Source organism: Lepidochelys kempii, chromosome 19, assembly GCF_965140265.1.
Source record: "Lepidochelys kempii isolate rLepKem1 chromosome 19, rLepKem1.hap2, whole genome shotgun sequence".
NCBI classification, from domain to species: domain Eukaryota; kingdom Metazoa; phylum Chordata; order Testudines; family Cheloniidae; genus Lepidochelys; species Lepidochelys kempii.
In genome coordinates this window covers 9,513,075-9,526,800 of record NC_133274.1, presented here as the reverse complement: position 1 = coordinate 9,526,800, position 13,726 = coordinate 9,513,075, and the positions used below count along the sequence as shown (strand labels likewise).

Sequence of the window (13,726 nt, the reverse complement as noted above, 5' to 3'; positions counted from 1 at the left end):
TGCGGAGCAGAAAGGAGGAGCAGGGCGGGGCGGGGAGGGGGGATAACTGACTTTGGGATGATGGATGCTTTCAGCAGCTCATCTCTGCTACGCTGCTTTTGCTAGGCTCAAAGAAACTGAACATGGCTCCGCTGCGAGCTTCCTCACAGCAGTGCCGCGTGAAGGCCAGCAACAGCCAGTGAGGTGCGTTGCAGCCAGTGGCAGGAAGGGTATGAACAGTGCAATGGGTTGGTTGCCTCTGGTCAGTCACTAGTGGCAGGCGCTGGCAGAAAGATCCATCAGGTCAGTTCCTTGATGCCCAAGTGACAGATTGATTTAGGGCAGGCCGGGCATCGACATGTTTGGAGTTATGGGTGCTCAGCACCGTCTAGACGGAGCTAAGCCCCCGCAGGGAGAGGGAGCCTGTGCCCATAGGCATGTTTTATGGGCAACGAGGCCTGCTCCCTTGCACGAATGATTGTCCCAGGATTATTTACGGTGCCGCTCGCAGTGCGGCTTGGAAATAAAACCAGGGTTATTTATGCAGCCGCGGTGGAATGATATTTACGACACAGAGGTTACGAGCCACCCTCTTTATGAAATAATCACTCCTGACGGGCTTGGCTTCCCATTGTTTATAGACTGCTCAGAACGTTTTTATGGCTCTCTCGGGCAATGGGTGGAGCTGTCATTTTTCAAAGCAGCAAAGGCAAGGAAAGCCCTGGCCTTAATGACTCTGCTAGAGAAACCACTTTCACCTTGTCGGGCCAGATCCTCAGCTGCAGTAAATCAGCGTAGCTTCACAAGGGCCTGGCTGGCGTAAATCAGCTTAGCAGCACTGCAGACAGTGCGCTCCATCCATTTACACCTGCTGAAGATCTGGTCCTGTCTGTAGGAATCTCCATTCATTTCTCACAGTCAGGCTGACCTCACCGGAGGGTTTTAATAGGTTTGTGAGTCAAATGGGTCAGTGTCAGATGTGGATTTTGAGCAACCTTCCCAAGCTAAGAAGACTGGGCTTGGTTAGGACTTGACTGGGAGACTTAAAAACAAGTACACTTATACAGAAAATTACTTGATATTAACTAATTAATCTTCACACACATCAGTTATGAATGAGCTATTACTGTCCCCATTTTACAGATGGAGAAACTGAGGCACAGCAAGGCACCATGACTTCCCAAGATCACCCAGCAGCTGTCCTGGGACTAGAACCTAGGTATCACTGGTCCTAGTCCTGAGCTCCACTAGGCAACACTGTCTTGCTAGGTAGCCAGCCATCCTGACCATTCGTAGCTATTTATACAGTCCTGGACCCCTTCTACAAGAATTACAGGATGTTAACTCCCGTGCCCTGGCTAAATTCCAATTTGGGCATCTGCCTCCCTAAAAGCTTGCCAACAATTTAAGCTGGAAGTGGTATTCTTCACTTTCCTCATCAAAATCTTGTGTGCCATTGGTGTGTGTTGCTCAATTACCGCTGCATTCCACCCCAGAGGAGGCTGCATTTCAGTGGTGGGTGAGGCAATTCCCGTTTGTGGAACCTGGCAGAGGAGAGGGATAAAGGCGAGATATTTGTATCATGGGGACGCAATTAAAGGCTGAATGATCAGAAATACGCTGTGGGAGCCCTGTAGCTTTCACAACATGTTCAGCTATTTCCTTCAGATCACCCCAGCTGAAATTCCAGTGGGAAATCCACCGTCAGGATTTCTTTATGACTTCATTGTCTCCATCCAGCCTCGCTCCAGCTTTATTTATAAGCATCATTTTCTGAGCCCATAATCCTGAGAACCTTAACCAAAGCACTTCTGGAGACCCCGGCAGCAACCTAACTGCCTCCTCGGCACATTGCTTCAAAAGCAGCTGCTCTGTCTCATTTATCTTCTTGTTTGAGGCTGGTCCAAATTCATGTTTATGGCTGTTTAAATAGGAGCTAATGACTTCCGTTTGGCCTTTCTTTCTTTCTCTGCCATTGACAGGTTCTGCTCAGCAAGCGCTCAGGTTGTCGGTTTCATCGCTAATAATGCTGCCTTTGTTCAGCTCAGAAACTGAACAATATGACTCTGCTGCGAACTTCCCCACAGCAGTGCCACAAGAATTTTGGCAACAGCTGCTGCAGTGCTTTAACAGCATGAATTTCTGCACAACGGTGCCCTGTCTTGCTGAGTCCACGGTCCCGCATGAGTTCTTTTTAGGCCAAAGCACACAGAGCTAACCCTTTGTGCTCATGTAACCATGATAGACCCTGGTCGTCAGTGGGTGGGATTGAACCTGGGACCTCTGGAGCTTAGTGCATGAGCCAAAAGCCAACTGGTGGTTAGCTAATCAAACTTGAGGCCCCACAATACCTCTCTGAGCAGAACCCATCATCTGCATGTCCCCTGGAATGGTGGTTGAAGGTAAGGAAGTATAGCGAGGGAAAAGTAGCTTTTACCAATGGGAAACTGAGGCACAGAGCGGCCAAGGCCTATGTTCTCAAAAGCATCTGCTAACTTGGTGTCCATTTGCCAAGCACCCAACTTGTAACACGAGGGCCTGAGCTGCAGGACCCACTACTCCCCTTAGATTCAACAGGATTTGGGGTGCTCGACACAAGGTGAGACTCAGGCTTGAGGGTCTCAAGCTGGGCACCCATAATTAGGCCTATATTTTTTAAAAGGGCTCACTAAGCGACTTCGCCATGGTCACAAAGGCCAAAGCCTCAAAGTTATGTGCGGGAGGGATAGCTCAGTGGTTTGAGCATTGGCCTGCTAAACCCACCGCTGTGAGTTCAATCCCTGAGGGGGCCATTTAGGGATCTGGGGCAAAAACTGGGGATTGATCCTGCTTTGAGCAGGGGGTTGGACTAGATGACCTCCTGAGGTCCCTTCCAGCCCTGAGATTCTATGATTCGATGTGAGGTACCGGAATACCTTGGGCCAAAGCGAGCCTGAGTTAAGAAGAGAAGCCAGGCGTTCTGCCTCACTGTTCCCTGCTCTGATTACTCAACAGCTTTCCCTGCTAGATCTGGAAGTAGAAGCCAGGTGTCCTGGTTCCCATTGCACGGCTTTGCTTAATACAGAATGCTGCTAGGAGGCGTTTTAGGGGAACACGTAGAAACGATACAGGCTTGGAGGTAATTGCTTTGCCCCGCCGAGAGCCTGAGCTAAGTTTCCATCAGGAAGAACAATAAAGTCCCTCCTGAGTGCACACGATTGCCGTGCGAGGTGATTTAACCCCACGAGCCTTACACTAGTGCTGCTGTGTTGAGCAGAACATGCCTGGTAGCCATTGTTGCCAACCCTAGCGATTTTAATCAGAAATCACATGATAGTTGATGTTTGTCTTAAAGCCCCTGCTCCTGGAGTCAGGTGATTATGTGAGACTCTTGGCTTTCACTGGGAATAAAAAAGTACGTTTTTAGCTCTCCTGGTTGCAGAGAAAACCTGGAAAAATGTGACCCCCTAAATGTTCCATCATCCCAAGGCAAAGGAAAAAATGCACCATTTACTACTTTTTTACCTCTCGGGCTTAAAAATCATCTCTCGTAATTTTGGTGGCCTGATTCATGATTTTTGACCTCGTGGGTTGGCAAGAACAGGTAGACAAGGCGAGTCACAGACACAGGAGCTTTCTAGACATCTCCCTGGGCCCTTAGGTGGCACATCCAGAACCGGACACAATAGTTGTTCTGAGGCACATCCGACTGGACCCACGGTTATTTTTATCTGAGGACAATAACCAGTTTTGTCTGCTGATGGGAGGATGACTGGGCTTCATTCTCAGCCTTGTGCTGAGTCTGAGCTGTTCAATGCATGGGTATAAAACAGACCCTTGATGCTTATTCCAGATTAAATGAGTTTGGATTCATGGAAGATCAAACTCCTAACAGGGCAGGAAACATTACAACAGCTCCCCAGTGTGAGTATCATGGACAGGTGCTGACCCCTAGCGGCAGCAGAGGGAGGGATGATCCCTGGATTGTGTTCCCGCACTTCCACAGGACCCTATTTCTGCTCCTGTATTTCTGGTGAGTTGAAATAGGGATTGTGGCTGCCACCAGGACAATCAATGGAATATACATTCAAACCCAGCTGAGACTCCAGAGGCAGGTCAAGAAATGGAAGCGCCCAGCATCCCTGGAAACCTTTATTTGTACTGGTAAAACCCAATAAAGACAGAAATTCCTTCCAGTATCTCGCCAGCTACCGTTAATGTGAGCATGTCCCGCTCAGAGCCCAGCATTAGGGAGGTCTAAGCAAGGAACGTTGCCCCAGGCCCCACTGGGATTCCCGTTCGCGTGGCTGTAACGGCGGCTAGATCAGTAACGTTAAAGTCTGTAGCACTGGAATCCCAGCTCAGTCCGGTATCCTCGGAGCATGGGAATAATGCGGCCAGGACAGTGGCTGCCTCCTTTCCAGCTTTGCTTCCCAAGGGCTCCGCTGGGCTCTCCCTGGCGCTAGGGTTTCTCTAAGTGCCGGTACTTCTTACGCAACACGGACACCTGGTCCTTGAACAGCACGGGGTCCAGGCGGAGCTGCGAGTGCACCAGCGGCATGTAGCCAAACCAGGCTGCGAACTGGTTGAGGCAGTCCTGGCGCTGGGAGAACCGCAGGTTCCCGCTGGAGACGGCCGCGCTCTTAGACCTCTGCGGGGCGCAAGAGGAGAAGAGAGTGCTCAGGGCTATTGCACAGACTTAGGGACTTACCCTGCTCCCAAGAAGACAATGGTGGTTTTGCCATTGATTTCAGCAGGACAAGGAGCAGACCCTAAATTAGAGGCATTTGACCCCGTAGCTCATTCGTCAGCCCCCAAGGAGGGAGAGGGGAAGCCATCAAAACCACAGAAGGAGGTAGACGGAGCACTGTGATCAGAACACATGGGCGAGCGAACCGCAGGCAACGAGAGAGGAGAAGTGGAGGTGCAGGAGCTAAGGGGCTGATAGCTCAGAGGGAGAGCTGGGAGTTTCCACGGCTTTCCCTTCTCCACCTACATCATAGGTTGGCCCTGAACAAGCCAGAGAACCAGGCACTCCCCAGCTCTCTGAGAGATCCCACCCCGAGCAATGAACCCCCTGGGGGGAGCCATGTTGCAGCTGCTCCTGTTATTCGTTGTAGGGGATGTGGCCTAAGACCAGGACCCGGAGGAAAGCAGAAGCAGTGGCCAGTGGGGTCGCCCTCTGATAGGAGCCTTTCCCAGAATGCCTTTCCTGGGGCTGGCCCTTTAAATCTGGGAGAAACAAGCTGCTGCAGCTCTAGGGGGAACGTTTTGCACCTAACAGTTACAATCTGCACCTCCTGCCCATCTGGTAAGTATATGTCTTTTATTTTGCTGTCTTGGCCTGAGGGGACTGTCCATCTCCAGTTCCTTCCCCCTCCCTCTGCCCTACAGGGCACAGCAGTCTCTGAGCTGAGCTGGGACTGGTTCCTCCAGGATGCACACAGCCTGCCTGCCGCCAGCCCTGTGCTCTGCACGTGGCCGCTGCCCCAGGAGGAGGGCTCTGAAGGGACTTGGCTGGGCGGCATGGTGGGAAGCAGACCGAGCTCTCTGCGGGTGCTGGAAGGGGCTAAGCCCTGAGGACGTAAAGGAAATATTTAGGGTGGCCCCTGGGCATATGGCACTGAGCAGCAGCGAGAGGTTAATACGTAAGGCCTGGATGTTTTAGGCTATTGGGAAACATTGCCTAGTGGTGAGCTCTACCAGGGTGCGGGATGGCTTCCCTTGGGGACAAGGCAGCTCTGTTGCTTAAGTCATTAAGGACTGAACAGGGCAGGGCACGGGGGCCCAGGGAGCAGGACCCATCCACACTGTCCGAGGGGGCCCAAGAGAACCCTAACTTTGAGGATTCTATGCTCCTCCTCCTTCCCCCGCCATGCCTGGTACGCTCCTGTCTCGGTGGCGCCCCAAAGCACCACTCTCAGCTCCCTACCTCCTGGTGCTGCTTCTTCTGGGTCACTTTGATGGGAGGTAGCTTGGTGACGGCAGACACTAGGAAGTTCATCAGGATGTCTTCACAGTTGGAGAGCTGATCGATCAGGCTCCTCAGGCTGGCAGGCAGGTAATTGGTGAAGAGGCTGTGATAATACCTGGCGGGGGGGGGGGGCGAGCAAGGCAGAGACTGTGATAATATCTGCGGCGGGGGGTGGGGGGGGAGAGACGGGAGGGGTGTCTCAAAGAGCTTGAGCCTGCTGGACCTGCTTGTACATTTCCGCTGTGCTTGGCTTTGCCACCAAGGGACCATCCCGTTCCCCAAGGCTGGGGGTGGCCAGAGCATGTCCCATGGGCCAAAGGCCTCCTACAGTCACAGTGCAAGTCCCGGCAGCTCTCTCCTTCCACATGGCGCCACAGGCCGGGGTGGAGACAGGCCCTGTCCTTGCTCTGTGTTCCTTGCCTCTCCTCTGTTTCAGAGGACTTTCCCCAGCCACGGATGCTCAGGCTAATGCACCGGCCACTTGGCTGGGCAGCTTCATCCATGGCATGGATGAAGGCTGCTCTTTGTGAGCTGAAAGCAGGAGACCCACATTCTCCTCCCGCCCTCGACCCTCAGGCCATGACTTTCTAAAATGGGCACCAGTCGAAGCGCTCCTGGATGCACAGGGCTGGGTGCTCAGCACTCCCTGCATCCCGGCCACTTCTTCAGGTCCCTGCCTATGGATTTAGGGAGCTACCTTTAGCCTCCTCTTTTTCAAAAGCTTGGCCTAGGTCTCCCTCCCTGTCCTGGTGTCCAAATGGAGGTTCATAGAATCATAGAATATCAGGGTTGGAAGGGACCTCAGGAGGCCATCTAGTCCAACCCCCTGCTCAAAGCAGGACCAAAACAGGTTAGCCCTACTGAACTCCTTCCCGGGGCATGGGGCTCGATTAGTCCGTTACTACATTGCAGGACCACTTCCAGCACATGGCCAGGCCGGGCCCCGTTGTCCTGGACGCTGCACAGACACGTAGCAAATGGCAGCCACCGTCTCAGTCGAGGGTAAGTGCTTTGAGATCCTCAGCTGGAAGGTGCTATCTAACCCCAGGCCTGTTATGACTGAAGCCTCCATGTCTGGGCTATAGACAGTTCCTACCACTGGGTGGCTTCAAGCTAGTTCATCTTCCAGTGGAGCTTTTGGGTGGAAGAACAGAGCCCTCCAGCGTTCACTCTCCCTGGGACCCTCAGGCCGGAAGTTCTGGCGAAGGTGCTTTACCTGTGATAGAACGCAGCTGCGGTGAGAACCATGGAGAACTCATTGGTCCACTTGGAGGTGTAGCCCCACTGGCTCTGGTTGGAATCCCAGAAGTGACTCCGCATGGGGAACCCAACGATGCGGTCAGGGAAACTCCTCCACACCACAAAGGCAAAGTCAACCTGGGGAGCCAGACGGAGAGAGGTCACCGCCAGGGCAGGGCCGATTAGCAGCAGATCCGGAGACAAACGCCTCCATCATTTGGAGGAGAACACTGCGGAGAGCAGAACTACCCTGGCTAGGACAGAGCCCATCTGGATTTGACCCACTCGATCTTTACCACCATCGCTACTCTCTGCGAAGAAAGGGCACGTCTTCAAAACATCCTCAGTACCTCTCCGAGCCTCGACACCTTGTGCCATGCAACCTGCACCTCCTTACTCCCTTTAAGGACATGGATCCTCTCCCCCAAGCCACACCCCAACCAGCTAAGAACAGAAACGCAATGCCTCAATCCTCGCCTGCAAGCCAGGCTGCCTGCTGCCATGTGATCCTGCCGGATCACACGCGGTAAGCACCCTTGGGCCAGGCGTGTACTTGGGTGGAGGGCCTGCTGGGCACAGCCAGGTGTCTCAGCGAGAGACGTGGGTGATTCAGCAGGTGGCATGCTGCCATGTGGGTTTTTCCTGGAGGTCTCTTATTCAAGTACTCAGCCAGCCCAGCCCTGCTTAGCCTGGGAGATCTGGTGCCCCAGCGTGGTAAGTGCCAATGACCCGGCGGGGGGTGTTGTGCTGGAGAGATGTAAAGCAGAGCTTCTGGCTGCTCAGGGGCCGGGGCACTTTTTGTAAGAGGGGGGCATTAACCCCAACGTCCTGGCCAGATTCTAGCTTGATTATTATTACAGGGTCTATTCCCACCATAGTTTATTTGCCCCTCCTGCCTTCAACTCGGGCCTGATCCTGCGATGCTGAGCATTCTTTGGAGGCCCTGGGAGTTGAGGGCACTCGGCACATCACACGGTCTGTAGAGTTGCTGTGCCCTGTTGAACTCCTGCCACGTTCCAGCCGAGAGGTGGCTGCACTTTCCATGGTGCTCTGGGTACAGAGGCGGATTATGGTTTTGTGGGGCCCTGAGCCCCACCCATTCTGCCTGCAGTCCCACCCCACCCCCTACCCCATGGGGTCAGAGCACTGGTTGGGCTGGCAGAGCCGGACAGGGCAGGAACACTGGGTGGGCAGAGTGAGTTGGGGCACGGGGGCGCTCATTTTTCCAGGGCCCCCCGGTTGGCTGGAGCCACTCGGGATAGGCCCCGTTGGCCCAGTGGCTAATCCGTGGACAGCTTGTGAAGCCCCTTGAGACCCTGCTCTCCCACAAGGCATCTTTATCTAGGTCCCTCCAGCCCCGGGTCTCACCTCGCTGGTTGACAGGCTGGTGTGTTCATCTAGGCTCAGCACTGCATCCGTCCCGATGGCCGAGTACGGGAAGAAACGGTCGCTTACCTGGAACGAGAGGGAACAGCAGAGTCAGGAAGGGGGCCAGAGCCCCTCCCATCCCTTCCCCATCCCATGGAGAGCGCAGGCTAGTGCAGAGCAGCAGGCACCTGCCGCTGAGTCCCGGCTGGGCCACCGCTGAGCCGCTCCCTGATGCAGAAATCTGGGCTGAGGTTCTTTGGCCGCACGTTCCCCGGCTGCACGTTCCCCTGGCCCTTGGGAGGGCCGGGCTGCCACAGCACGGAGAGCAGCAGCCCCACCGTGCACTGGGGGGTGCATAGCCCGTTCACAGCCCTCCCTGTCCCGCCCGAGAAATCCCGGGACGGCAGGCCCACAAACAAACCAACCCGGTGACTGCTTACTTTCCGCCGGCCGTGAATGACTGTCAAAGGCACTGCTGTCTGGGGCCATTTCCCCCTCGGTGGGGGAGGCTTCTCGCAGCTCCACAGGACTAGGATCTAAAACCAAAGCCAAGGGCGCCTAGGTCAGCACATGTGGGTGGCTCTGTGTGTCTGGGAGGGGGCGGGAGGGTGTGCCCCAAACCCACAGCCTCCCAGTCCTCCCACCCAGCTGGAAAGTTCGAGCCTGGCTCACAGCTACCACCCTCGCTTTAATCAAACAAACCCAGGCGTCACTAGGGGCCCGACCGCTCACCTGTGGCTGCTTTTAACTTCTACTTGCTATGCAAATAGCTTCTAATTGGAGCCTGGAAGTACTCTCCCAGCTCGAAATTAAAAATCGTAATGCCAAGGCTGGATGCTCCTGCCCGGGGCTGCGGGCATGGGGCGAGGTCTAGTTAAAGAGGGTGATTAATAAAGGTACATAAAACTCTTCCCTCTCCCATCCCTTTGCCCCAGATAAACCCTTTGGGTCTGATTTTCAGAGTTGCTGGGGCCAGCTCCAGAACTGGTGTCACTCCATTGGAGTCACTGGGCCCGAATCCCCCAGCTGGCATAAATCAGTGTCACGCCATAGGTGTCCGTGGGTCAGATCCGCACATGGGGAGATTCGGCATCGCTCCATTGAAATCAGTTGGAGCAGATCCTCCACAGGTGTAAATTAGCATTGCTCCGTCGGTGCGAATGGAGCTATGCTGACTTCCGCCAGCTGTGGGCTGACTTTCTGGTGGAGGTTCGGGGGCTCAGCACCCCTGCTGATCTACCAGGGTCTTTCCGTGGCTTTCTGGGTCTCTATGTGCCGTTGTCAGAAGTGGGTCTAAGGCACCATGGCCCCAGATCCAATGCCTGCTGGAGTCAATGGGGGCCCTTCCAGTCAATTCAGTGGGAGAGGGGTTCAGATCCAATCCAAATGTTCCCAAAGCCCAGGGGTACCTGGTTCGGGCCTGTCTCTAGTTCTAACAGGGAGAACAAAGCAGTAGCTTGGGCCCTCGCCTTCTCTTCCGCAGCGTTAGAACCCAGGAGCATGGCTGGGGGGGGGGGTTAACCTTTGCCCCTGACCTGGGCGCAGTGCTGGGATCTGGAGACAGTCTGGATGAGCTTGAGGATGGGCTGGGAGAGGGAGACCACAGGGGAGACGGCCCGGATGAAAGCTGTGAACTTGCCAGAGGGACTGGACCCTGAAAAGGGAGAGATCGGATCAGTCAGGGGTTCCCAAGGGAAGCGCCAGGGCACACCCGGGGTGGGCGGAGGGAGCGGTTCCTACCGTGCTGCAGGTGGTAGAAAGGGAAGTCACCGAGGTGGGTGGAATACTCCGGCAGAGCCAGCAGCCCCCCAGGCAGGGTGTTCCACAAGAACTTGGGGCGGGATTCTCGACGAACTATCCGATCCTTTATTATCTGGTGGGAGATAGAGACTGCTTTCATCACCCTAGCAGCAAGCAGGCGCATCAAGCCAGCAGTGCTCAGCAGAGGAGACAACATCCAGTTGCAAACCCGGGGCTGGGGAAATGCAACCCAGGCCCCCCAACGTCACCCAAACAAAGGGTGTGCTGCAGCACGGCAGGACCTGGCTGGCCAGGGAGTTGTGCAAACAGAGTGGGGGGGGGGGTTGATTTGGGGAGGGAGGGATCATACCCCTGAGTTTTTGCCCTGAGATTCAAATCAGCATGAAACTGATTCAAATCCACCACAATTTGCCCGACTTTGTCACTGAATTTTGCCTGGCTTCCATCTGAAACCATCCCTCAGTCCTGAAAGTTGGGGTGGTGGGTGGGGTCCTGCTTATATTGTACAGTGGTCAATGCATAAATCCCTGATTCTCTTGCCGCACCAGCTTTACCCCAGGCTAACGGCACTGACTTCAGTAGCGTTCCTCTTGATTTACACCAGTGAGTGGAAGCAGAATACAGGCTAAATGCGTAACTAGGAGATGGGCTGAAACCCAGATGGGCTCTAGAACTGAACTGCTAGATCTCCCATCTCTATCCTGAGATGAACAAGCCCCTCCAGGATTTCAGAGCACTTTGGATCCAGATGCTGAGCCCTTTGCTCATGCTGCCCCACTGACTTCAATGGGGTGGGCTGGCACCTCCCCAAGAGTACAAAATCTGGCCCTGGACCTCGCTCCCTATTTATAGCAATGAGCAGACCTCAGAAAGTCGAGCTTTTGGTTTGGCTGAGCAGCCAAACGTTCTGCTTCGAACTATCTCAGCCTTGCTGAGCAGCAACAACAGGGCTGGAAATGGCAGAAAACCAGACTTCCTGGCACTTCCTTCTTCCGACCCAACCAGAATAACTGGGAGACGCGGCCTCCCTGCGGCCCATGCTGGCAGGCTGCTCAGAAATGACGGTGACAGACAGATGTCAAACTCTTTTCTGTTTATCGGCGGGGGTTGAGCCCTGGATCTTGACACGATTGCGCACTTCGCCTTTCTGATGGGAGGCTTTGTGTAAAAGATAACGCTGAGTCTGGGTCTTGCTCCCAAAGGGGAAATGCCATTCGAAAGACTCACAGCCTGACAGCTTTGCTGTGTGTGAATTTAGCATTGGGCAGAGGGGTGGCATGGATAGCCCCTGGGGCCTGAAGGCCTCTGTTATCATTGTTACTATGACTATTTGATTTAGCTGGGGATTGGGCCCGCTTTGAGCAGGAGATTGAGGTCCCTCCCAACCCTGATATTCAATGACTATTATATTTATGTACTGTGCTGTGGTAGCACCTAGGAGCACCAGGACCCTGGTCTGCTAGGCACTGTACAAACAGAACGAAATATATCCCCTGCCTCAAAGAGCTCACCGTGCAAGTGTGAGCTAAGAGATAACAGGGGGAGAAAGACAGAGAGGAGGGAGCATTGAACAGTTCAAGGAAACAATGAGATGTTGGCCAGCGATCTCAGCCCACCAGTTGCCTCACCATAGGGCAAAGGCAGGGCAAGCTTCCCCCGCCCTGCCCTGCCTGTGGGCAGGGGCTTGTTGGGATAGATAAGAGAGCACCAGGATTCCAAATTCATCCCTGGTGCAACATAGAAGATTAAGGTTGGAAGAGACCTCAGGAGGTCATCTAGTCCAACCCCCTGCAGTGGAGTTACACTGAGGATGACTTTGGCCCTGGGTCTGCTTGAGTTCCTGGCCTTGCTGAGATCATCAGTTTTTGGGATGGTCTCTCTGGAGTGGCAACCTGTCCACTGGGAGCTGCGCTGAGACCCCCCCAGGCTCATTTCACAGGTGCCGCTGAAGAGCCAGCAGATAGTCAATTTTGGTCATAACTGAGCTGGGTGAGATTTGAACCTGTGGTCTTGAGGGGAGGAGAACAGGGTAAAGGCAAAGAGGGAGACAAGAGAAGGAAGCTTGGTACATAATGAGCTAGAGAACCTATTTCTTTACTGGCTTATCCACAGCCATCCAGCGATGCCTGAAAGGAAGAGAGTGGTCTCTCTGCAGACAAAGGGCTAATGGCCCATGTTCCGCTCCAGGGAGAAACTGGGTTAGAAGCCAACCATGGGGCAGAGCTGGGAAGCCCTGGTAGATGCTGTGCGGCAGCTGGCTTCCTGTGGTCAAGGCATCCTGCTTATCATGTCCAGTTAAAGTCTTTTCTTTCCATTGAGTGACTCAGGAAAATGTGAGTTCGAGTGCCCAGAGTGGAGACAGTAGGGATTTGAATTGCCCTGAAGCCAGAAGGCAACAGGTCCGTGGGCAACATCTGTTATTGTCCCCTTCCACTTAGCTGAACAAATTCATCTTTCTGTCCAATCACAGCTGTTAACACAGGGACCAGAGCTCTGAGCCTTTCCCAGCCCTATGCAGAAAAGTCCACCAAAATATTGCCCAATGAGGCTGACACAGGCTCACGCTCCTCTTGTAGAGCTAGGCAAGCCCATCAGCCAGCACCCCTGCCCCACACCCCACAGCACCCTGCTGGGAGAGGCTGGGACTGGAGTAGCTAGGCACTCCCCCACAACCAGCACTCCTGCCCCATTCCCTACAGTGCCCCCTAGTGGCTGGCACTGTCGTAGCGATACATTTCCCATCCGTCTACTCACTCCTGCACTGAGCTGGTGCCAATCCCTCTGCCCTGATCTGCTCTCTCCCCCTACGGGATGGAGACAGGGTGGGATTTGCCACCACCCTGTTGTTGTTGGTCCCAGCTGTTGCTGCTGCTGCTTGCCTGTTTAAAAAAACCCAAACTACGTGGAACGGTCACCGAGGGAGCTGCTGTGGGAGAGATACCAGAAGCTTGTGGCTCACCTCAAGGGTGGTTTGCACTATTTTCTCCACGGAGGAGAAATATGCTTCCCACAGGAACTGGGTTTGCTGCTGGAACGCCAGGATCTTGTCACTGGGGATACAGCGAACCGTGGAAGGAATCTGAGCAGGACAAAAACCACGGAAGCGGGGAGACAGAGAGAGGGGACGGGGTTAGTAAGGTTTATGCAGCCAGGCAAAGTGTCTCCTTCTTATTGTGGCACTGGGGAGCCAGGCCCTAACCCTGGCCAGAGGGTTAAAAACATTTTAAGCAAAACCAGGCCTCGATCCAGCCACCCCACCACCCCCAGTGGAGCAGGTGTGGGGGAGTGGGTAGGTGGATCTTTGGCTTCTCCCCCTCAGCGTGCCAGCCAGCACAGCTGAGTTGTCCTGGGGCTCACTGGAACTTGCTGCTGGTATAGGCCAGTAGCAAATTATTACACACCCAAAGCAAGGGGGAAGGGGTTTGT

At 54.3% G+C, this 13,726-nt stretch overlaps 1 protein-coding gene across 1 annotated transcript in view; it reads right to left on the bottom strand.

Annotated features, from left to right (window-relative positions):
* Nucleotides 1-4,104: 4,104 nt before the first annotated feature.
* EXTL1 (exostosin like glycosyltransferase 1) overlaps nucleotides 4,105-13,726 on the bottom strand; it is a 46,792-nt gene continuing 37,170 nt past the window's right edge. The window contains exons 4-11 of the mRNA XM_073317779.1: nucleotides 13,260-13,379; nucleotides 10,280-10,412; nucleotides 10,075-10,193; nucleotides 8,980-9,075; nucleotides 8,540-8,626; nucleotides 7,149-7,309; nucleotides 5,891-6,047; nucleotides 4,105-4,609 (exon numbers count right to left, since the gene is read on the bottom strand). Coding sequence (XP_073173880.1) covers nucleotides 4,421-4,609; nucleotides 5,891-6,047; nucleotides 7,149-7,309; nucleotides 8,540-8,626; nucleotides 8,980-9,075; nucleotides 10,075-10,193; nucleotides 10,280-10,412; nucleotides 13,260-13,379 — 1,062 coding nt within the window. The 3' untranslated portion in view covers nucleotides 4,105-4,420. The remainder of the gene's footprint in view (nucleotides 4,610-5,890; nucleotides 6,048-7,148; nucleotides 7,310-8,539; nucleotides 8,627-8,979; nucleotides 9,076-10,074; nucleotides 10,194-10,279; nucleotides 10,413-13,259; nucleotides 13,380-13,726) is intronic.